The following is a 21,582-nucleotide window of genomic DNA, read 5'->3' on the forward strand; positions in this document are numbered from 1 at the left end:
CTGGAACCAACCAATCAAAATTAAATAAAAGTACCCAAAGTTTTTATGCTAAACATAGGCGAGGATGGTAATAAAACTTTGGGTACCTTTGAAAATATAGTCCAATGTACCCTCCCTCCTTGGTTAAAAATGTAATTTACTGCTCAATGATCCCTACATCCCTGGGTATGGTGTGTCTACAAAAAGGCAGTGTTCAAACTTTTACACCAATTATTTTAATCTACAAAAGTGATCCCGTTTTACAATTGTAATTGTGCATATTGTAAACAGTTATCGCGTAAGTAAATTTCTGTTTTTCTACAATATAATATTTTTTTTCATTTTGACTCAAAACCTATCAAATCAAGAGGGAAAACTTAGATTCGTAGCCACACTAAAATAGTTATTTATAGCATCATATTATATACACTAAACAGCTTTCCGTGGATTTTAAAATGTATAATTGTAAGAGTAAAAATAATTTTAGAATAATGCGTTGAAAACTTCATTTTATTTGCTCAAAGATGTGCCTCAAATTAAAAACGTTTCAAGAAAAATGCCACCCCCCTTCTCCTTATACAACCTATCCTAACCTGACCCAAAATTGAAGGTTTCAGTGCTCATCAAGGTACTTCGAGTGAAAGCGCCAATATTTTGTTTTAGAGCATTGCAGTTATATGGATTTATATTTCTTGTTTTTACTTTAAACTAAATTTTCGTTTTAACTAGGAATCTTAAAGACTAAGACAATGGACGATATTTTGATGAAAATTCCCTTTTTACAAACAAGTTTGAAAACTTAACTAATCAAAATTCAATAATCTATCATTATTATCTTTAGTGTTCAAACGTTTCCAACCCTAATTGTAATCTACAGAATGGGTAATTATGTTTACCATCAAACTAATTAGTTTTCCAACCCCAAAAAACCATACAAGTCAACAAACAACAGATTAGTTTTTGGGACAAGTATAATTTCCAGTCCAATGTGCCTTCCCTCCTAAATTGTAACACAGAAAGAAATTATCAGGGGAGGGGACCTTTGGCTGTAAATTACACTGCTCCACAATGTTGTGTTTGATGGCTCAAAAACTTTGGGTAATTTGAACCAATAATTTTAATAATTGACTTTGGATGTATAAAAAAATATTATTATCCATCGCCTGTTCTCTTATGATCGTGATTGGATAGTGTTAAAATTTATAATTTTATTAAATTTGGATTGGTTAATTAATTTACTTGCAATGTGCAAACGTTTCATTCAATAAAATTACAATTTCTGAGGGGTAGTTTAACATCCTTGAAGATATATATTAATTTATCATTCATTGTCTTATCCCTTTAGATCCCTGAATTCATAAACAGTTGACCACAAGAAAAAAACCGATTATTTAATGTTATATATTTAGTTCCAATAACATTTCTCTATACGCGGAAATCTGAAAATTAATATGTTTTGATAAATAACTATTAAATAAATTATTGTTTCAGAGATCAACAATATACTCTGAGAAAAACACCAGTATTTTTTTAGCATTGCTTTCATGGATTCTACATTACCAAAGTCTTAAAATATTGTTTTCTTATTCGTTAACTTAACAACTTTGGGGACTTTTAAAATCTAATAAAAGTCTCCAAAGTTGTTAAGCCAGCGAATAAGAAAACGTTATAGTAAAACTTTGAGGACTAGTGTAATAAACAGCCCATTGTTCCTCTCTCTTTGCTAGTTCCCAAAGTCTTATAATAACGTTTTCTTATTTGTTGGCTGAATTTTGATTGGTTGGTTTAACCTCGACTATACGTAATAACCTAACAATTAAAAATCCAATAAAAGTTCCCAAATTTTTAAGCTAACAATAAGAAAATGTAAAACTTTGGGGACTAGTGTAATAAACAGCCCATTGTCCACCCTTATTTCCGAAGTCTTATAATAACATTTTTTTATTCATTGGAGACTAGTGTAATAAACATTGTACCTCTCTCTTTGCTAGTTCCCAAAGTTTTATAATAACTTTTACTTATTTGTTGGTTTAACAACTTTGGGGACTTTTACTGAATTTTGATTTTTTGGTTTAACCACTACTACACTTAATAACCTAACCATTTAAGATTCAATAAAAGTCCCCAAAGTTATTAAGCCAGTGAATAAGAAAACGTTATAGTAAAAGTTTGGGGACTAGTGTAATAAACAGTCCCCTCATTCTCTAATTCCCGAAGTTTTATAATAACGTTTTAATTTTTGATTGCTTAACAACTTTGGGGACTTACAGATGGGGTATTTTTAGGAATGTAAATGAATCTATCGGCTATTGTCTTATCCCTTTAGATCCCTGGTGGCGATAAACTTAAATTAAAGTACCTAGAGGTTTTTGGCCAGCTAAGAAGGTAATTTGCAGTTCAGTGTTCCCTACCTCCCTGGGTAGAGTAAAAGTTGTCTACAGGGAGGGAACAATGGACGAAAAATTAAATAAATTATGTCTATAATAACATGAGAAGGACAGTAGCGCCCTGTAATCGTTATCAGAAAGTCTGAACGTTGATTTGGCGAGGCTTTTTACATTAAGACAATATACATTAATAAGATACATACACAACGTTATTGTTTCTAAGCAACAAATAAGGTAATGTGGTTATAAAACTTTGGTTATCTGTGTAATTAACAGCCCAATGACCCCTACCTCCCTGGTGAAGTATTATCTATCACATCGTTTTAAAGGCACTTTCCAGGGATAAAAAATAAAAGATTAATTCAAGAATTGTTGGTTCTGGTAAAAAAAATTTATTATTGGTGGAAAGTTATCTATAAAACGACATTATACATAATTTTAAAAGTTTCTCAGAAATGGTTTATATTTTTTATATCGCGGAAATTAATTAAATTACACTAGTCCCCAAGGTTTTATAATAACGTTTTCTTATTCGTTGGCTCAACAACTTGATTTTAAATTTTGATTAATAAATTTATTAGTATAGTGTCCAAACGTTACAACCACTAATGGTAAAAGACAGGGGTATTTTGATTGGTTGGTTAATTAAGTTGAGTGTCCAAACGTTTCACCCACTGATCGTATTCTATAGAAGGGGTATTTTTGTGTATGAAAATTGGGAATGTCTATTAATTTATTGGCCATTGTCTTATCCCTTTAGATCCCTACTTAATGGAATAGTTATTTATCGCATCGTATAATAAACAGTTTATTGCGGATATAAAAATGTACAATTATAAAATTGTTATTCCCGCGTTTCGATTATAATCCCCTGGATTAGAACCGGTTCTAATCAATACTGAAAAATAATGCAAAGTATTACAAACTGTTCTCCACGAGTAATAAAATAAAATTATCCTAAAATTAAAATAAGTTTTGTTAGCCAGGGCCTACGACCAATCAGAGCTTACAAAACTGGTTTTAATCTTAAATTTTTTTAGATTTAATATCTGTAGAAAGCTGAATATTATGATGCGATAAATAATTATTTTTTTATATAATCATATCCTTACAATAAAGTAACAGGATGTGTGTTTGTCTGTGTGTCTGTACCGAAGGATCTCACTAACCGCTGAACCGATCGGGTTCTCCTTTACAGGGTAGCTTCTCATAGGTCTCGGGAAAGTTTATAACACAACCCTCCTAAAATAAATCGCCCCTAGGAAAAAATTACCCGCCCTAAAAAAAAGAAAATTATTTTAAAAAAAACTAAATTAAAAAATGGGGTCGGGTGGCGGGACCCCCCCCACTCTAATAAAAATTTTTTTACTTTTAAAAAGAATCTAAATTAAAAAATATGTTTTGAGATTCAACTCCCCCCTCCTCAAATGCCCCTAGAGGCCTCTAGGGGCAGAGCCGCTAAAAATATATAATACAAAGTAGAACAATGTCTGCCTGTCTGTCTATTTGTAATGAAGGATCTCGCTAACCACTGAACCGATTGGGTTCTTTTTTACAGGGTAGCTTCTCATAGGTCCTGGGAAGGTTAATAACTATTTTTGGGGAAAGTACCACCACATATACTCATCCATATGAAAAAACTATGTCTAGCACTGAATTATATCCAGCTTTCTACGGATATAGAATGTACAATTATAAGATTAAAACCAGTTTTTTAGCCGGCTCGGGGCTAAAAAAATAGTTTAAATCTTATAATTGTTTATTCTATATCTGTGGAAAGCCGTTTATAATACGGTGCGAGAAATAACCAACATAAAACTTTGGGTACCAGTGTAATTTATGGTCCAATGACACCTCCCTTCTTTTTTTGCTCGTACATGTACATCAAACGTTTTAAGTACCAAACATAAACCTATTTATAGTATTATGCAAGTTCGTTATCCAAACATTTCTTATATTTGTTTCTTATATATAGTAAATGTAAATAACAAAATGCTTAGCTAATAAAAATGTAAAAAGGTTTGTGTCAAAATAGTTTTTAAAAACCCATATATAACAGACGCACTGATGGACTATATGTACTGTATATCATATATTACTAAAATAAAGTAATGCACAAATAAGGTCCAAAAATACATATATTAATCTTTTGATTTTCATACAACATCTTGTCCTTTGCTGAAAACTAAAAATCAATCCTTATATGTATATGCCGCTACCGAAGTAATGGTGCGTCCTACGTGGTTGCTAATGATAACCACTTTTCTTGGGCTTGAGGAGTTCTAGAAAAAAGTATTTCTTGGTCAAGTCCGTAGAATGACTCCCAGGACCACATTTAGGGATCGAAAAGGTTACCCCGTTTTCGGCGGCAAGTTTAAAGCAAATAATGTTATGTTGTAATGGCCAGATTAAAACTAAATTTGGGTATTTTGCCGGATTTAAAACATTTACTTTATTTCAGTAATATATGATCATTGATACTTAATAAAACAGAGTCTAACCTTTCAATTAATAGAACTCCCATTATCCATGCATAGTTTCCTTTCAAGATAGCTTGACTTGGTTTAATTTGATGCGTAGTTTTAATTTAACTTTACGATTTTCTACAATTCAAATATTCTTTAAAGTATTATTGAATAGTTGAAATTGTTGATAATGTATAGCTAAAAGGAAATAGAATTCACTTGAGAATGTTTCTTGATTTATCAAAACACTTTTACTATAAATAAAAAGTACATTGGACAATCACATATACATAACAATTACATGTTTCTCTCTCGCTTACCATGAATGTACTGACTCGTCTTCGGGTCAGCCTAGTGCTGACCCTCGCGCTTACACCACATACACACACACACACAAGCACGCACACACTCACAATTGAACACTTATTCCCGCATTCTAGCTAATGTTACTTTACTTTGGAGAGTGGAGTTAACCTTTTGCAAAACAGATAAAAACATTTGCAATAAAAAAGCTTGCCCGTAAAGCAAACTTCAGTTCACCTGCAAGATTGTTTTTTTACATACAGACATTCTGTTACTTTTGTATAAGAATAAAAAGATAGTTAATAGTTTTTCATTTTCCCACCCAAATGTATAACATTTTCAAATCAAAACCTAATTATTTTTACAGCACAAATGACTTTTTAGTTGTGAAGCTACTCTAGAATTCACTTTGTCTGTCCACCAGTCCGTCCGTAATGCTATGGGGGGAAACGTGATTTTCTCTCATAGAAAAATGAGACAGACAAGAAAAAGACAGTATAATATCAGAGAAAATTTTTGGGTATAGTCTCATTTGTAGCAACGCCTCTTAAGGGGCGTTTCGTCGTATTTTAACAGTAGCTTTTCTCCTATTTCTAGACCCTGCGGGTCCAATTACCTAACCCGGCGGGGCAATCACCTAATCTTACTTAACCTCTCAAAAGCTACTGTGAAAATATGACGAATCGCCCCTTAAGAGGCGTTGTCATGAAAGGGACTATACCCAAAATAAATTTTCCATGGTCCAATCCCTTGCATAGTTTCTCTATAACTTCTGTTAATTTATAAATGTTATCATGTTATAGATTTCAAACTTTGGGTAAAGATTCCTTTAACATAAATAAGCCTTGGGAAGCAAAGCATTTCTATTATCGTTATCAGAAAGTCTTTATATCCATTTAAAACATATGGCAAAACTCTTTACATTAAAAATTAGTATAAACGTGGGTCCGCATATCTGGATTGGGTGTCCAAACTTTTCAACCAATTAATATAATCAAAAGTAACAGTTTTTAGTACCAAAGCTACTCTATAATTTGTAATGTCCGTCAGTCCGTCCGTCTGCCTGTCCGTCCGTCCGTCTGTTAGAGACAGAGTGGGGGAAACATGATTTTCTTAGTAGCAAAGCTACTCTATAATTCGTAATGTCCGCCAGTCCCTCCGTCTGTCCGTCCGTCCGTCCGTCTGTTAGAGACAAAGTGGGGGAAACGTGAATTTCTTAGTAGCAAAGCTACTCTATAATTAGTAATGTCCGCCAGTCCTTCCGTCTGTCCGTCCGTCCGTCTGTTAGAGACAAAGTGGGGGAAACGTGATTTTCTTAGTAGCAAAGCTACTCTATAATTAGTAATGGCTGCCAGTCCGTCCGTCTGTTAGAGACAAAGTGGGGGAAAACTTTATTTTCTTAGTAGCAAAGCTACTCTATAATTCGTCATGTCCGTCAGTCCGTCCGTCCGCCCGTCTGTTGGAGAAAAAGTGGGGGAAACGTGATTTCTTAGTAGCAAAGCTACTCTATAATTCGTTATGTCCACCAGTCCGTCCGTCTGTCCGTCCGTCCGTCTGTTAGAGACAAAGTGGGGGAAACATGATTTTCTTAGTAGCAAAGCTACTCTATAATTCGTAATGTTCGTCAGTCCGTCCGTCTGTTAGAGAAAAAGTGGGTGAAACGTGAATTCTTAGTAGCAAAGCTACTCTATAATTCGTAATGTTCGTCAGTCCGTCCGTCTGTTAGAGACAAAGTGGGTGAAACGTGATTTCTTAGTAGCAAAGCTACTCTATAATTCGTAATGTCCGTCAGTCCGTCCGTCTGTCTGTCCGTCCGTCCATCCGTCCGTCTGTTAGAGACAAAGTGGGGGAAACATGATTTTCTTAGTAGCAAAGCTACTCTATAATTCGTAATGTCCGCCAGTCTGTTCGTCTGTCCGTCTCTCCGTCCGTCCGTCTGTTAAAGACAAAGTGGGGGAAACGTGATTTTCTTAGTAGCAAAGCAACTCTATAATTCGTAATGTCCGTCCGTCTGTTAGAGACAAAGGGGGGGTAACGTGATTTTCTCAACTCCTATGACTGATAGAAGGCTAAAACTTTTTGATAACATTCCCATCATTAAGGAGCATAATTAACTTTAACACAACCATGGCGGCCGGACTGCTTTTTAGCAGGTTTTAGGCTATTTTTGTATTTTTTACATTTTTTTATATTGGATATCTAAATTAAATTTCCTGTTGTTTAATGAAATATCTATGGGGGTTGGACTGCCTTTTAGCAGGTTTTTGGCTATTCTCTATTTTTACATATTTCTCCATATCTTTGGGGTTTATGGTCCGATTTTCAAAATTTTTGTAGTTAAGAATATCAAAATAAGATTTCCAGTTGTTTAAAAGAAATATCCCTGGTGATCAGACTGCCTTTTTGCAGGTTTTTGGCTATTTCTATTTTTTATATAGTTCCTAATATCTTTGGTGTTTATGGTCTGATTTTAAAAATTTTTGCAATGAAGAATATAATTTTTTTTTTTAACTTATTTAATATTGTACACTATCTTATCCCTGAGCAAAATAAAAAATCATTTTTAGGACCAATTATTGAAAAATATTTTATTTCACACCCTAGCAGCCAAGATTAGTTATTATCGCAGCATTCTATAATTAGCTTTTTGCGGATAGTCAAACGATAAATTATAAGATTAGTTCCGGTTTTGTTAGTCCTGAAGGGCCGAAGGCTTGGTCCAATGAAAACTGGTATGAATATTAGGATTTTAATTTTACTCTTCATAGAAAATGTCTATATTTTGATACGATACATGATTTTGCAGTATGGTTGGGAAACAGTTCTAATCCGGCAGATATTAATTGATTTTGAAGCCATACTGGAAAATCAAATAAATTACAGACTGAATGATGAGAGGCAGAAAAGTGAATCATAGAGTAGCTTTGCTTTTTATACTTTCTTGGTTAGTATTTTTTTTCCAGAGGGAGAGCGGAGACAATTGGCTGTTTATTTCAATAGTCCCCAAAGTTTTACAATAACGTTTTCTTATTTGTTGGCTTTGGGGAGTTTTACTGTATTTTGATTGGTTTATTAAGTTGAGTTTATAAACGTTTCAAACCTTAATTTTAATCTACAGAAGGGGTAATTTTGCGTGTCATATTTAGGGATGTGCATCAATTTTTCGACTATTGTCTTATCTCTTCATTCTCAGTATGAATCCCCCCTCTACTACCCTGGCTTTCATTTCCCCCTGGAGCAGGCAGTTTTGCTTATGCACCAATACTCACAGCATCTATACCGGCAAACGGAAGTAAGCAAAACTGCCTGCTCCAGGGGGAAATGAAAGCCAGGGTAGTAGAGGGGGGATTCATACTGAGAATGATGCAATTATGAAGCTGGAAACCGTTTTTTTACATTTTCTGGAACCAGGTTTTAATACCCGGTTCGTCACTAATGGGTTAAGCAAGGATAACAAATAAAATTATGAAATAAATCAGGGATCTAAAGAGATAAGACAATAGTCGAAAAATTGATGCACATCCCTAAATATGACACGTGAAATTACCCCTTCTGTAGATTAAAATTAAGGTTTGAAACGTTTATAAACTCAACTTAATAAACCAATCAAAATACAGTAAAACTCCCCAAAGCAATAGCTCAACAATCATGAAAATTTAGGTGAATTCAAAATACCCCTTCTAACTTTTTTGTTTTTATAGTAAAGTCGCTGATTTTTTTCGTGAAATCTAAAGTTTATTGACAAGTACATCTATTTGTGAATTCGTTTTTTTCAAATTATTATTTTTTATATGATTTTTCTATCGTTTTTTTACGCCCTATTATGACCCGGTTCGGCATGGCCATAAATACCCGACAGTTTTGGTTTTTACCCGGTTTTAACTTTTCAACCATTAAATATTTGTTTATGATATATTATTATATTATATTAGTAACATATAATATAGGCTAACGTTAAGCTTATTCTTGGAGGGATAGGACAATGGCTGATTGATTATTATACATTTTTACATAAAAATGAAATGGTTTGGCAAGGATAATTAATATTCCATCGTCCTTCTCCAATATCCCAATGTTAATTAAATCTACAGACCTTTGAATCTAATTAATTAAGCTAGGTATATGAAATTTAAAGTTGAAATCTATTTTTTTCCATTTTAAAGAATAATAAGATAATTTCTCTAATTTAAATGAAAACAATTAATTTTTAATGTTTTTCTCAATCCTTATATAAAAGTAACAGGATGTCTGCCTGTGTCCCTGTATGTATCTATGTCTGTCTGCAGTGAAAAACTTTGCCAAAAGCTGAACAAATATTGTTTTCCTGTATGAATCTTTAACTGTATATTCTCATTGGTCCTAGGTAGGTTTATTACTATTTTATAAGGGTACCACACTCCTCAAAATATAAATAGTTCCTAGAAAAATCATATTCCACCTCCCTAATTTTTCATACTATTTTCTCTTAAAACTAATTAGGGGAAGGTCAATTTACCCTTTTTTCCGACTTCAAATTTATCTAGTGGCCTCTAGGGTAAGCCAAATAAGCAATAAATGTGATTGATTGATTGTAAGTAATCTACCAAAAAATTGCATGATCTGGTATATAAGCCAAATAAGCAATAATTTTCATTGATTACTTATAAGTAATTTATAAAAAAATTGCATGATTTGGTTTATAAGCCAAATAAGCAAAAATTTTCATTGATTGCTTATAAGTAATTTATAAAAAAAAATAGCTTGATTTGGTATATAAGCCAAATAAGCAAATATTGTGATTGATTGCTTATAAGTAATTGATCAAAAAATAGCATGATTTGGTATATAAGCCAAATAAGCAAAAATTTTCATTGATTGCTTATAAGTAATTTATAAAAAAATAGCTTGATTTGGTATATAAGCCAAATAAGCAAATATTGTGATTGATTGCTTATAAGTAATTGATCAAAAAATAGCATGATTTTGTATATAAGCCAAATAAGCAAAAATTTTCATTGATTGCTTATAAGTAATTTATCAAAAAATTGCATGATTTGGTATATAAGCCAAATAAGCATTTATTGTGATTGATTGCTTATAAGTAATCTATCAAAAAATTGCATGATTTGGTATATAAGCCAAATAATTGTGATTGATTACTTATAAGTTATTTATAAAAGAAATAGCATGATTTGGAATATAAGCCAAATAAGCAATAATTTTCATTGATTACTCATAAGTAATTTATCAAAAAATAGCATGATTTGGTATATAAGCCAAATAAGCAAAAATTTTCATTGATTGCTTATAAGTAATTTATAAAAAAAAATAGCATGATTTGGTATATAAGCCAAATAAGCAAATGTTGTGATTGATTGCTTATAAGCAATTGATCAAAAAATTGCATGATCTGGTATATAGGCCAAATAAGCAAATATTTTCATTGGTTGCTTATAAGTAATTTATCAAAAAATAACATTATTTGGTATATTAAAATATGCAAAAATTTAGATTAAATAAAAACCTTAACATTCTATTTTCAATTTGTAGACCAACCATGCCCATGGAACATTGATCTGTAAATTACATTTATATCCAAGGTGGGAGTGTACATTTGACTGTATTTACACAGGTACCCAAAGTTTCATTACCATCCTCGCTCAATGGTTAGCTTAAAAACTTTGGGTACATGTAGTGCACTTGCTCGCCGTCAGGGAGGTGAAAGCTATATTATATCTCTGCCTAAGCCCCGTGTCATAACTAAAGACGTTATAATGGTTCCTACTGCTACTAAGTCAGGTGCGCAACAATAATAGTTAGAGTAGGGGGAATGCCTGGGTCCAAAACAGGGGCAACTTATTACAAAGGTTGTGCAATCAAAGGGTTGGTTTGGTTGACTGATTGGTGAATGGATGCTTTACACCAAACACATAAGCAGAGTATGTTTTAAGGTGTTTGGAGAGGTCTAGAACCCAAAGCAACACCTAGCCACCTACAGTTTTAACTCTTACTTTCCTTAGGATGCTACTTTGTCCGAGGCTGCTTTGTCCGAGGCTACTTTGTCTGGAGGCTACTTTATCTGAGGCTACTTTATCCAAGATCCAATTGCTGTCATACCAATGACTATTCAATTGTAAATTAGTTAATTACATTAATGTCTGAAACATCCAGCATAGAAGAATTTTCGGGGTCCCTTTCATGGCAAGCCTCCTAAACGGTGTTTCATCATATTTTCAAAGTATATTTTATAGGTTATGTTAGGTTATTGCCCTACAGGGTTAAGCAATTGGCCCCACAAGGGACAGAAATAGAGGAAAAGTTACTGTGAAAATACAACAAAATGCCCCATAAGAGGTTGCCACAAAAGAGAATTTTCTTCTACAATTTCTATTTAACTATTGACTGATTGAATACAAGCTTATGCTCAGGTTTTTTTAAAGGGGGTGGGGGAAAGGGCATTTGCCAGAAAAAAACAGCCTAAAACTATACCTAGAGGTAAATTTGCAATTGCAGTAGCCTAAGGGAAACATCTCCAAAATGGAAAACTCAATTAATACTGCAATAGAATTTATCTGCTGAATGCATATACAACGTCATTCAAGAGAAATGATTTTAAAAAAACTTAATTATGCATAGAAAAGTCCAATTATTCCAAATACCTTTTTTTCAAAGATTTGTGGATTTCAAGGTTGTGCCAAAATATTCACATTTTTAAATTCAAATTGTACTACTTGTATTAATAGTAGAAAAATATTACTCATACCATTAGAATCTTCATAAGCTCTAGTTTTTGAAAATATAAGGACCGTTTTTGTGCTATTTGTAGTTTATGAGCTAAGTTGAAAAATGTGAGAAAAAGGTTGAAGTTTTCAGTAATTGGAACATTTAACCACCTAGCTCCTATACTATACGTAGCACAGAAATGGTTTTTATATATTAAAAAACTAGAGCTTATGACAATTCTAATATGCATAACATTTTTCTACTATTAAAACAAGCCGCATAATTTGAATTTTAAAATTGTGCTTATTTTTTTAACAACCTTTAAATCAATAAATCCTCAAAAATAAGGCCTTTGGAAAAAATGGTTTTTAGCGCATAATTTGATGAAATAATCCTGTTTAGATATTTGAAATGTAAATGTCTCAATGGTTTTCCATAATAATTTTATTTTCTATGCATAATTAAGTTTTTTTTTTCTCTTGAATGACCCTGTAATACAAAAGTTTTTTTAAAAATTATTTCTCTTGAATGTCCCTGTAATACAAACACCATAAGATTTTTTTGATGAAAATTACTCCATAAACCATATAACTTATAAGCAATCAATAACAATAAATGGTTATTTGGCTTATATACCAAATCATGAAATTTTTTCATAAATGACTTACAAGCAATCAATCACAATATATGCTTATTTGGCTTATATACCAAATCATGCAATTTTTTGATAAATTACTAATAAGCAATCAATCACAGTAAATGGTTATTTGGCTTATATACCAAATCATGCAATTTTTTGATAAATTACTTATAAGCAATCAATCACAATAAATGCTTATTTGGCTTATATACCAAATCATGCAATTTTTTGATAAATTACTTACAAGCAATCAATCACAATAAGTGCTTATTTGGCTTATATACCAAATCATGCAATTTTTTGATAGATTACTTATAAGCAATCAATCACAATAAATGCTTATTTGGCTTATATACCAAATCATGCAATTTTTTGATAGATTAATTATAAGCAATCAATCACATTTATTGCTTATTTGGCTTATATACTAAATCATCCAATTTTTTTTATAAATTACTTACAAGCAATCAATCACAATAAATGCTTATTTGGCTTATATACCAAATCAAGCAATTTTTTGATAAATTACTTACAAGCAATCAATCACATTTGTTGCTCATTTGGCTTACATCAGCCAAATCTTCTCTTTTTTTCATAAACTGCTTACAGGAAGGAAGGGATTAATTATTACTCCTCCTTCTTTTTCTTCAGTTCAACTTATATAAGCCACTTTTACTGTAAATGACTGAGTATTTATTTACTCCACCCTCTTTTAACTCACAAGTAAGACCAAATTGTTGTTGAATGCTGATATAAGTAAGCAATTAGTATTTTTATGGCTTATCAGTAATTTACCACAAAAATGGCACAATGGCACATTTAAGTAAGCCAAAAAAAATGTTAATTGCTTACTTACTCGTTTTGAGATTACTAGGGTATCCTTTTAATGAGTATTTTTAAGCACTAATATCTCCGCTAGTCGGCAAAACCGAGAAAAATGCCTTAAGTAAAGCTAATTCCTCATAATCTAAGCTACAAAATGGTGTCAAATTTTTTTTGAGAAAATGTGAGAATAGTTATTTCTCGCATCGTATTATAAACGGCTTTCCGCGGATATAGAAAGTACAATTATGAGATTAAAACTAGTTTTTTTAGCCCCGAGGTGCCGAAGGCACCGGCTAAAAATACTGGTTTTAATCTCATGATTGTACATTTCTATATTCGTAGAAAGCTGGATATAATACGATGCTAGACATAGTTTTTTCGTATGGATGAGAACCGGTTCCTATCCACCGGATTCGAATGAATACGAGAAAAAAAGTTAATGTTTTTGATTTGCCCATAGTGATCTACAGAAGGGCTAATTTAGTTTTATGTCATTAGGAATCTACATCAATTTTTGCTCGTATTTTATAGTGCTTTTAGTAATTTTCGACGATATATTAATTTTTTTCTATTTAAAAATTGTTGATATTTTGTATTTTAAGACGAAGATACTCCCCCTCACCATCCCCACCAAGACATCACAGGAGCGGCAGGTCACCTCCACCTCAGAGGTAATGCAAGTTGTAACTTTTGAAGGATCGTAGATAGTTTAACCTCTTAAGGAGCGTAGCATATTTGATTTCCAAAGGTTTCTAGATTTTATTACAAAAGCCAATCGTATAATAATTTGTAGGGTTTTAGAGAGTTTATTTTAGTTATAAAATTGAAAAAAAAATTCTAAGAGGATAACGCCCAAAAAAGAATTTAGCCGTCTTCTATTTTAGTATTAGAGAATGAAAAACTAAATTATTGATATATAAAATTGTGAATGACATCTCCTACTTCTTAGTATTAAGAGTAAGACGTGGACAAAAATTGAATCTTTCCTAGAAATTATTCACCTGTGCCTGAAAGAGCAGCTGGAGGTCGAGGCAGCCGTGGCTACTCCCCACCCCCTACACAATCATCCAGGTATTCCCGGACGGAACCAACACAATCTAGATATTCGAACTCATCGCCACCTCCGCCATCTAAATCAAGGTATCAGAACTCGTCACCTCATTCAAACTCGAGGCAACCATTGAGGCCGTCGGCCTCAGGATACTACCATAGTATATCTCCGAGTCCCACCCATAGTCCTGTGCCTCAATATTATGGTGGAAGGCGTAGGTCACCATCACCTCTGCCACAACATGTGACATCCTATCATAGAGATAGAGACAGCTTTCACAGGTGAGCATTTAGTTTAGAACTACATAGTCAAAAAAATACAACAACAAAAAAATCAAAACAAAAATGATTTGAATTTTATATTAAAAAGTTAAGAATTAAAGTAAATAACTTGTTTATGGTTGGTCCATTGGTATTTTTAAAAAATTTTTGTTAGAGATTCTCCCCGACATGGCGGAAGTCATTATCCACGGGATAGACCTGGACCAGGGAGTGACAGGCGCGACTCCAGAGATAGGACAGGAGGACCTCCACAGGATTCAAGAGAAAGACCAAGACACGAATCTAGGTAAATATTTTTAGAACTATTACAACAAAGCAGCATTGTGGAGTCGTTTGATTTTGGTGCGGCTCCGGCTCCGCAGAGCCGCTCGTGAAAACAACGGCTACGGATTTGGCTCCGACCTATTTTTTACCAAGTCTATTTTTGACTTTTGAAGGTTTTAAAAGTTCATTTTTTGAAGAAAAAAAATGGACTTACAATAACTTAAAAGGGGCATTTGTACACGGAAAAACATAGTTACCAGATTATAATTAATAAAAAATCTCCTTTTAGCTAACCCGGAGCCGGAGCAGTTTATTTACGAAAATTACGGCTCCGGCTCCAGCAAAATATGGCAGCCCGCAACGCTGCAACATAGTATTGCGAACCTAACAACAGTGTTTTTTACCTGACGACAGAGAACAATTTTTGCAATTGTCTGCGAGACATGGATTTTTCCTTCGGATTATTTCCGGCTTTCGAAGCGGTTTTTGAGCCTAAAAAGAAATGAATAACAGATTTCCTTATTGATGCATGCCAAATTGCCAATTTACCTAATTTTCATTCTTGCAATTTAGTTCAAGAAATTAACACAAATGAAAGTATTGATTCCATCAAAAAGAGGTATTTAGAATGTGATTCAGACATTGATAAATTTTTACTACTAAATTAAAAAATTGTAAACTGTTTTCATCTTTTCCCATCCAAAAAAACTAACAAAAATTCCTATCCTACTAGGCCATGATATTATGTTTAGTTTTGTAAAGAAATGGTCTTCTTTTCAATCTCAAATGGAAGCGTCTTAAAATCACATGAGTAATTTTGACTAAGTTTATGAAGAATGTGTCTCTCCCTCTTAGTCTTCATAAACTCAACAGATTTATCTTCGATCTTCGAAACTACATTTTTGATACGTGCAAAATCAAATGTTTAAGTTAATATTATCAATTTATCTTTTTTTTTATTTCTAGGTATGGTGACCATCGTTCTGAATCTACATCCTCCCGACAAAGTAGCAGTGCCAAACAGCCAATGTCCTATGCTGAGTATAAGGCTCTCAAAGCGCAGAGACAATAGGTTGAAGAACATGAAAGATATCTATTCTTGGGAGACTCAGTCAGATACCATGTTATTTATGTTTTCATATCATGTAAGTAAATTATGCAATCTTAAGTTAAAACTCAAATTTGCTTAAACTTTCGTTTTTTTAACTTCTGCATAATAATTGTAAAAGGTAAAATATCAAAATTAATTTTAATGGAATTATACTCTTTCAATTTCCAAAGCAAATGCTTTCAAGTTGACAAGCCATTGCCATTAATTCCTACTTCATTTTCTATAGAGACGATAAAAGAGAAACTTTCTAAATTTATTCAATTTATTCGAGTATTAAAAGTCTTTACTTGATATTTTTAAATGTATTCGTTTTTTGATCTTTTTATAGATAGTTTACCCATAAGGTAATCACAGTTCAGTAAAGTTCTGGTAAAGAAATAATTATTATGTGGGTAAATTGTTATTCCGTGCTATTATTATACAAAACCCTATTTTTATCCAAAATATAATCCAGTTATGTTGCATTTTGATCTAAATTAAAAAATAATGTAAAAAGTGAATTTATGTTAACGAGCTTAACGAAATTTCAGAATATGTACCTATAATTTTTAATTGTTCTTCCAGAAATACCTATATTTTAAAAATGATCAACACTGTTTATTTTTTAATAGCTAAAGTGTATTAAAGTAATCCAACTTTATTTTTTAAGTATCTCGTAAATGCTGTAATAGTTATTTCTCGCATCGTATTATAAACAGCTTTCCGCGGATATAGAATCTTATGATACATTTTTACATTCGTAGAAAGCTTGATAAAATACGATGCTAGACATAGTTTTTTCGTATGGATGAGAACCGGTTCCTATCCACCGGATTCGAATGAATACGAGAAAAGGCAATTCAACTAAATTTTGGTGTTTATATTTTTGTACTGTAATTTTTTCAATAAATGGAATAAATGTCATATTTTTTGTGTCCATAGTATTTAAATTGATTTAAATCTAGAGTATATAAGTATTTACAAATCTTAGTTTTATAGCAGGTGTTAAATAACTGTACGTACACCGGGTGGGGACCCTAAACCGTTTTTAAATTTAAATATTGGCCAATAGCGTCGAAAATTTAAAAGCTAAGTCGCTTCGAAGGAGCAGAAAGCAATTTGCTAGTAGACATTGAACTGTGCAAGGCACGTAGAAAATTGTAATCAAAGCTTTGGTTAGTACTTTTATATATTATGGAAATCCACTTATCTAAATGATTAATAATTTCCCTTATTAGTTATAAAACAGACGACATTTATTTAATGAAATTATTTGCGGAATACAGCGCAACCGTGTGTAAACATGGTTTTTGTGCAAATTATACTTTGACAATTTCTCCCTCACATTTCTGTAAATATATAGAGTTTTGTATACAAATGAGGCCAAAATATTAACAAATTTGGGTTCAATTATTATTTTATAGAACATTATCATAGATTAATTTAAAAACTGTCTTTCTTATGAAAAAATATCAATTTTTTCACACAAAAATATAAACAGGAGAAAAATTTACAATTCGAAATATACGCACATAACACGAGAGGAAAACGATTTATCATTTTCTTCACCACGATTTTCTTCTTCGCTAACATTAAATTTGAGTTTTATAACGCATTGTGTTTATTAAATAATTAAAACTTACTATATAATACAATTAAAGGCGTCATTATAAATTCATTATCATAACATATTTTTATAATGAATATATAGGTATATTATTTGACAGAAAAACTTGTTTTCAGACCTTACTAATCCAACACCTATCAAAATGTACATGATGTATTATTTCAATGACGAGGGTAATAGAGTCTACACTCTAGCCAAGGTAAAGATGCGGTAAAAAAAAGTACAAAGCTATGATAAAAAAAAAAAATTCTACTGCATATTATTGAAAATGGGGTGGCATGCAGACTAAATACTTTTTCAAACCAAATTACAAACGTAAAGTAACTGACCAAAAAAAGATTTGGAGCACTGAAATTTAGCATGACAGTCGTTTTAGTGAGGTACTATGTGGAAGTGGAGAAGCGTTGGCGAAGCCGCCGTTGTTGTCAAAATCGCTATTTTTTCTCAGGAATAATTTTTTCTACTGATTATTTGCTTTTTCTCGGTTAATTAGAAGATTTTGAATAGTTTGAGAAAATCGTACATGAATAACAAAAAAAAAGTCCTTTTTATTTTAACTACACTTGTTATATTAGTTCTGACATGTTCAAAATATTTTAAGTGTTAAATAACAATTTATAAGGGAGACATTGATGGATGTTTTTTTTACAGATTCACATTGAATCCCTTTAAGGCTACTGCCATGCTTTTTGTCAGTGCTGTAACTCATTTTTTTGACTGAGTTTCTTTGTGTTTGATTCAAATGAAAACAGTGTAGCCCCCTCTCTTTCAACGTAATGTTTCATTGATAGTGGACAAATTAATGCCCCGTCTCGCGGTCATGCGTCATATTGGAAGTCTGACGCAAATTTCAGATCTCAGTTTTCGGTGTTTGATTTACTATTTTTCTTTATAAGATAAAAGCGATGCTTGTTAGATTATTTTATTCGCTATAATACAAAGATAATTTTTATTCAAATCGCGAAATCTGGGATCTGAAATTTGCGTCACCCTTCTAACCTGAGGTGGGGAAGAGAATAAGGGATGGGGTAGAACCGGTTATCATAATGTTTTATTTTCTCGACTTTAAGTTCATTACGCAGAAATACTGATTTGCTCCTAATTTGGTCTAATGGTTTAAAATTCCGCCCTTCTGTCTAGCCTTAGTTTACTTATTATTCCATGTAGTGTATATTGACATTTAAGGTTGCTCCTGACGGAAAGCCAACCCTGAGCGCTCATCCCGCAAGATTCTCTCCCGAGGATAAGTACTCTAGGTAACAACAAGTGAAATTAAAATATTGTGATCTATTGCAGTTCACGGTAAAATATTGCTGGTAAGCAATATTTTCAAAAATCTATGAATTTTAAAGGCTGCTAGCTGCCAAACGGCTAAACGGACAGATCATGCATGCACACTATTTTAAGCGACATAAGAAGGCCTACAAATAATCTAGATTAGTCAAGATCCAATTATGCACAGGGAAAGCTTCACTGAAAAAAAAACGCGTAAAATAGGTCTTTTTCGCGCATTTCTCTGCACTGCGCAGGGTGGGCATACAAAAAACCCACCCAATAAAACCACCCAGGGTTTTTTTAAAAAACCATTAAAAAACCCCAAGGTTTTTTGGGTTTTTGAAAAAACATTGAAATTTCACGTTAAAATTTACAAATTAAACCTACATTTACTCAAAGACTAGGATCTAATAACATTTTAAAGCCAATTTTACCTAAAAAACGTAAAAAATATGAAGTAAGGGGGTGGGGGGTTTAATGCAACCATCTCGTAATCAATGATTAAATGGCACTTAGAATTCGAATTTTGATCAGAAATTTTGCATGAATAATCCTTGGTAAATCTATTTTCCCTAAATCGAACAAAAAGTTAGAAAAGTAATGGCTAACGGCTGGCAGCTCAGATGTTTTGCCAGTTTTCGGCTATCTTAAGAGCAAATTAGTCACAAAACCTATCTCCACATAATACTTTTTGTCGCTAAAAAACCTTATCAAACGGTTCTAGCCGGTTGCTGTAGGTACTAGAAATTTTAAAAATAATTATTGCCATCATTTAACATGAATTAAACCAAAATATGTTTTAAAAAGTTGATTCCTACGTAATTAATGATGAATTTGCCCTAAAAAACGGCTAAACGGCTGAGCCGCCAGCCGTTACTTTTTCCAACTTTTTGTTCGATTTAGGGAAAATAGACCTACCAAGGATTACTCATAAAAAATTTCAGATCGAAATTCGAATTCTAAGTGCTATTTAATCATTGATTACGAGATGGTTGCATTAACCCCCCCCCCCCCCCCCCCCTTATAAAAATGATGCTCTACATATTGTTCAAATGTTTATGAAATTACTTTCTCTCAAAACTTATTTTCAGAAAACGCTTTGCTACTAAATTGATGATATATAAATTGTGTAAATTACATAATCATAATTGATTTTTAAACTAAAACATAACAATTTATGAAAGGAAATAGTTACAGTGGCGTGCAGAGGGTTTTATTAAGGGGATGTAAAAAGGGGAATACCTTAATAATTTCTGGGTGGGGGGGGGGTGTTTGACAGCTTAGGAATAGAGGAGGAGGTTCCATGTTTTGAAGCTTTTAACCTCCCCCCCCCCCCCCTTAATAGAATATTTTGTGCACCGTTGCTAATAAGGGTTTATAATTGATCGAAATGCCAGTTGTTTTCATTATCTATCTTGTTTATTGTGAAATCTTGCTTACCTTTTACCTACAACAACATAAACATTAATATTTCATCAATATATCAAATGTATTTGACTCCTAAATGAAAAAACCCAATAAAACCCGGGGGGGGAAACCAATAAAACCCAGGGTTTTTACGGGTTGGGTTGGGCTTTTTAAAAAAAACCTGGGTTTTTTCCCACCCTGGCACTGCGAGATAATTATGATTATTGATTTATGGCTATTCCAGATTATTTGTAGGACTTCTTATGCCGCTTAAAACAGTGTGCGGGCATGATCTGTACGTTCAGTCGTTTGGTAGCTAGCAGCCTTTAAAATTCATAGATTTTTGGAAATATTGCTTACCAGCATTATTTTACCGTGAACTAAAGTAGATCCAAATATTTATTTATAAATTACATAACATGATACTATCAAGGATAATTTAGGGGTATCATTCTCTTCTTTTCTGTCCAAACACCAGGGGCATTATATAAAGTTACACCCAACAGACAACCAACTCTGATTGCACGACATTTGTCTGGAAGTCCTAATTGTGCGTGGTAGTGAGATGCGTCTGTTATTGGGTCAAGGCATTTAAAGTAATTCTAAATGAAATAACATTTGTATCTGATTTTCACTAGATTTATCACTGTTATTTCATATTTTCCATTATTGAACAAATCCTATTGAAAGAAGAAAATTAAACTCTAATAATTGGGATCAAATCCTTTTTCTATATGTGACTTTCTAGCTTATTATAGTGTATTTTTCTGTGCGAAATTCTTGAAATATTAGTTTGTTTATATCAATATCATAAATGCTTAAAGTTTAGAGTAATAACTGCTATTAGATACGTTTACCTTATTACCCTTTACGTTGAGATCAATAATTCTTTTCTTTCAGGGAAAGAATCACAATCAAGAAGAGATTTGGACTCCTGCCTACTCAACAACCTGCCCTTACATACTGATCATCACAATTTTCATACGTTTATCTTGTTTTTTTTTGTAAATTTAAACTGTTTTTGTTTTTCAATACATCTCAAAGAAAATACCTATGTTACTGTGTAAATTAAATTCTCAATATTTACATTGAATATAAATATGATCTCTTTAAATAAGAATAGTTCTGTATGAAGGAATCTGATCTTACTATTTTTTTTCTAAGTTTTGTTTATTTTTTCAGATTTTAAAGATGTCTTATGACAGCCTTATTTTTTATTTTACTCCAAAGAGAAATTTTTAATTTCAGCTGTGAATGGGGTTTATTAAGAGATTTTATGCTAAAAT

At 32.4% G+C, this 21,582-nt stretch overlaps 2 protein-coding genes across 8 annotated transcripts in view; both read left to right on the forward strand.

The window, feature by feature from the left end:
- The window catches only part of LOC145319372 (uncharacterized), a 44,543-nt gene extending 27,632 nt beyond the window's left edge, over positions 1-16,911 (forward strand). The window contains exons 14-18 of one of the 7 annotated variants that reach the window (XR_013879825.1): positions 13,904-13,972; positions 14,292-14,633; positions 14,788-14,919; positions 15,864-16,126; positions 16,235-16,911. Coding sequence is in view for 4 of the 7 variants with exons in the window: in XM_080161479.1 (XP_080017605.1) it covers positions 13,904-13,972; positions 14,292-14,633; positions 14,788-14,919; positions 15,864-15,969 (649 nt within the window). In the remaining 3 variants the exon portion in view is untranslated. Of the gene's footprint in view, positions 1-13,903; positions 13,973-14,291; positions 14,634-14,787; positions 14,920-15,863 lie in introns of all 7 variants that reach the window. The other 6 variants (XR_013879826.1, XR_013879827.1, XM_080161479.1 and 3 more) reach the window with 6 other exon arrangements.
- Positions 16,912-17,559: 648 nt separating this feature from the next.
- LOC145319373 (H/ACA ribonucleoprotein complex subunit 3-like) lies at positions 17,560-21,479 on the forward strand. Its single transcript, XM_080161483.1, has 3 exons — positions 17,560-17,813; positions 18,800-18,870; positions 21,197-21,479. Exons 1-3 carry the CDS (start codon positions 17,757-17,759, stop codon positions 21,261-21,263), a joined length of 195 nt encoding a protein of 64 aa, XP_080017609.1. The 5' UTR covers positions 17,560-17,756; the 3' UTR covers positions 21,264-21,479.
- Positions 21,480-21,582: the final 103 nt, after the last annotated feature.

Source organism: Acartia tonsa, chromosome 5 (genome assembly GCF_053477335.1).
Source record: "Acartia tonsa isolate MP-2025a chromosome 5, ASM5347733v1, whole genome shotgun sequence".
Lineage (NCBI taxonomy): Eukaryota > Metazoa > Arthropoda > Copepoda > Calanoida > Acartiidae > Acartia > Acartia tonsa.

Bases quoted from the DNA above. Each gene is read 5' to 3' on its own strand.
- LOC145319373 (XM_080161483.1), top strand. From the start codon at position 17,757: ATGTACATGATGTATTATTTCAATGACGAGGGTAATAGAGTCTACACT. The intron at 17,814-18,799 runs GTAAAGATGCGG...TTGACATTTAAG, and splicing joins GAGTCTACACTCTAGCCAAG to GTTGCTCCTGACGGAAAGCC. The intron at 18,871-21,196 runs GTAACAACAAGT...CTTTTCTTTCAG, and splicing joins CCCGAGGATAAGTACTCTAG to GGAAAGAATCACAATCAAGA.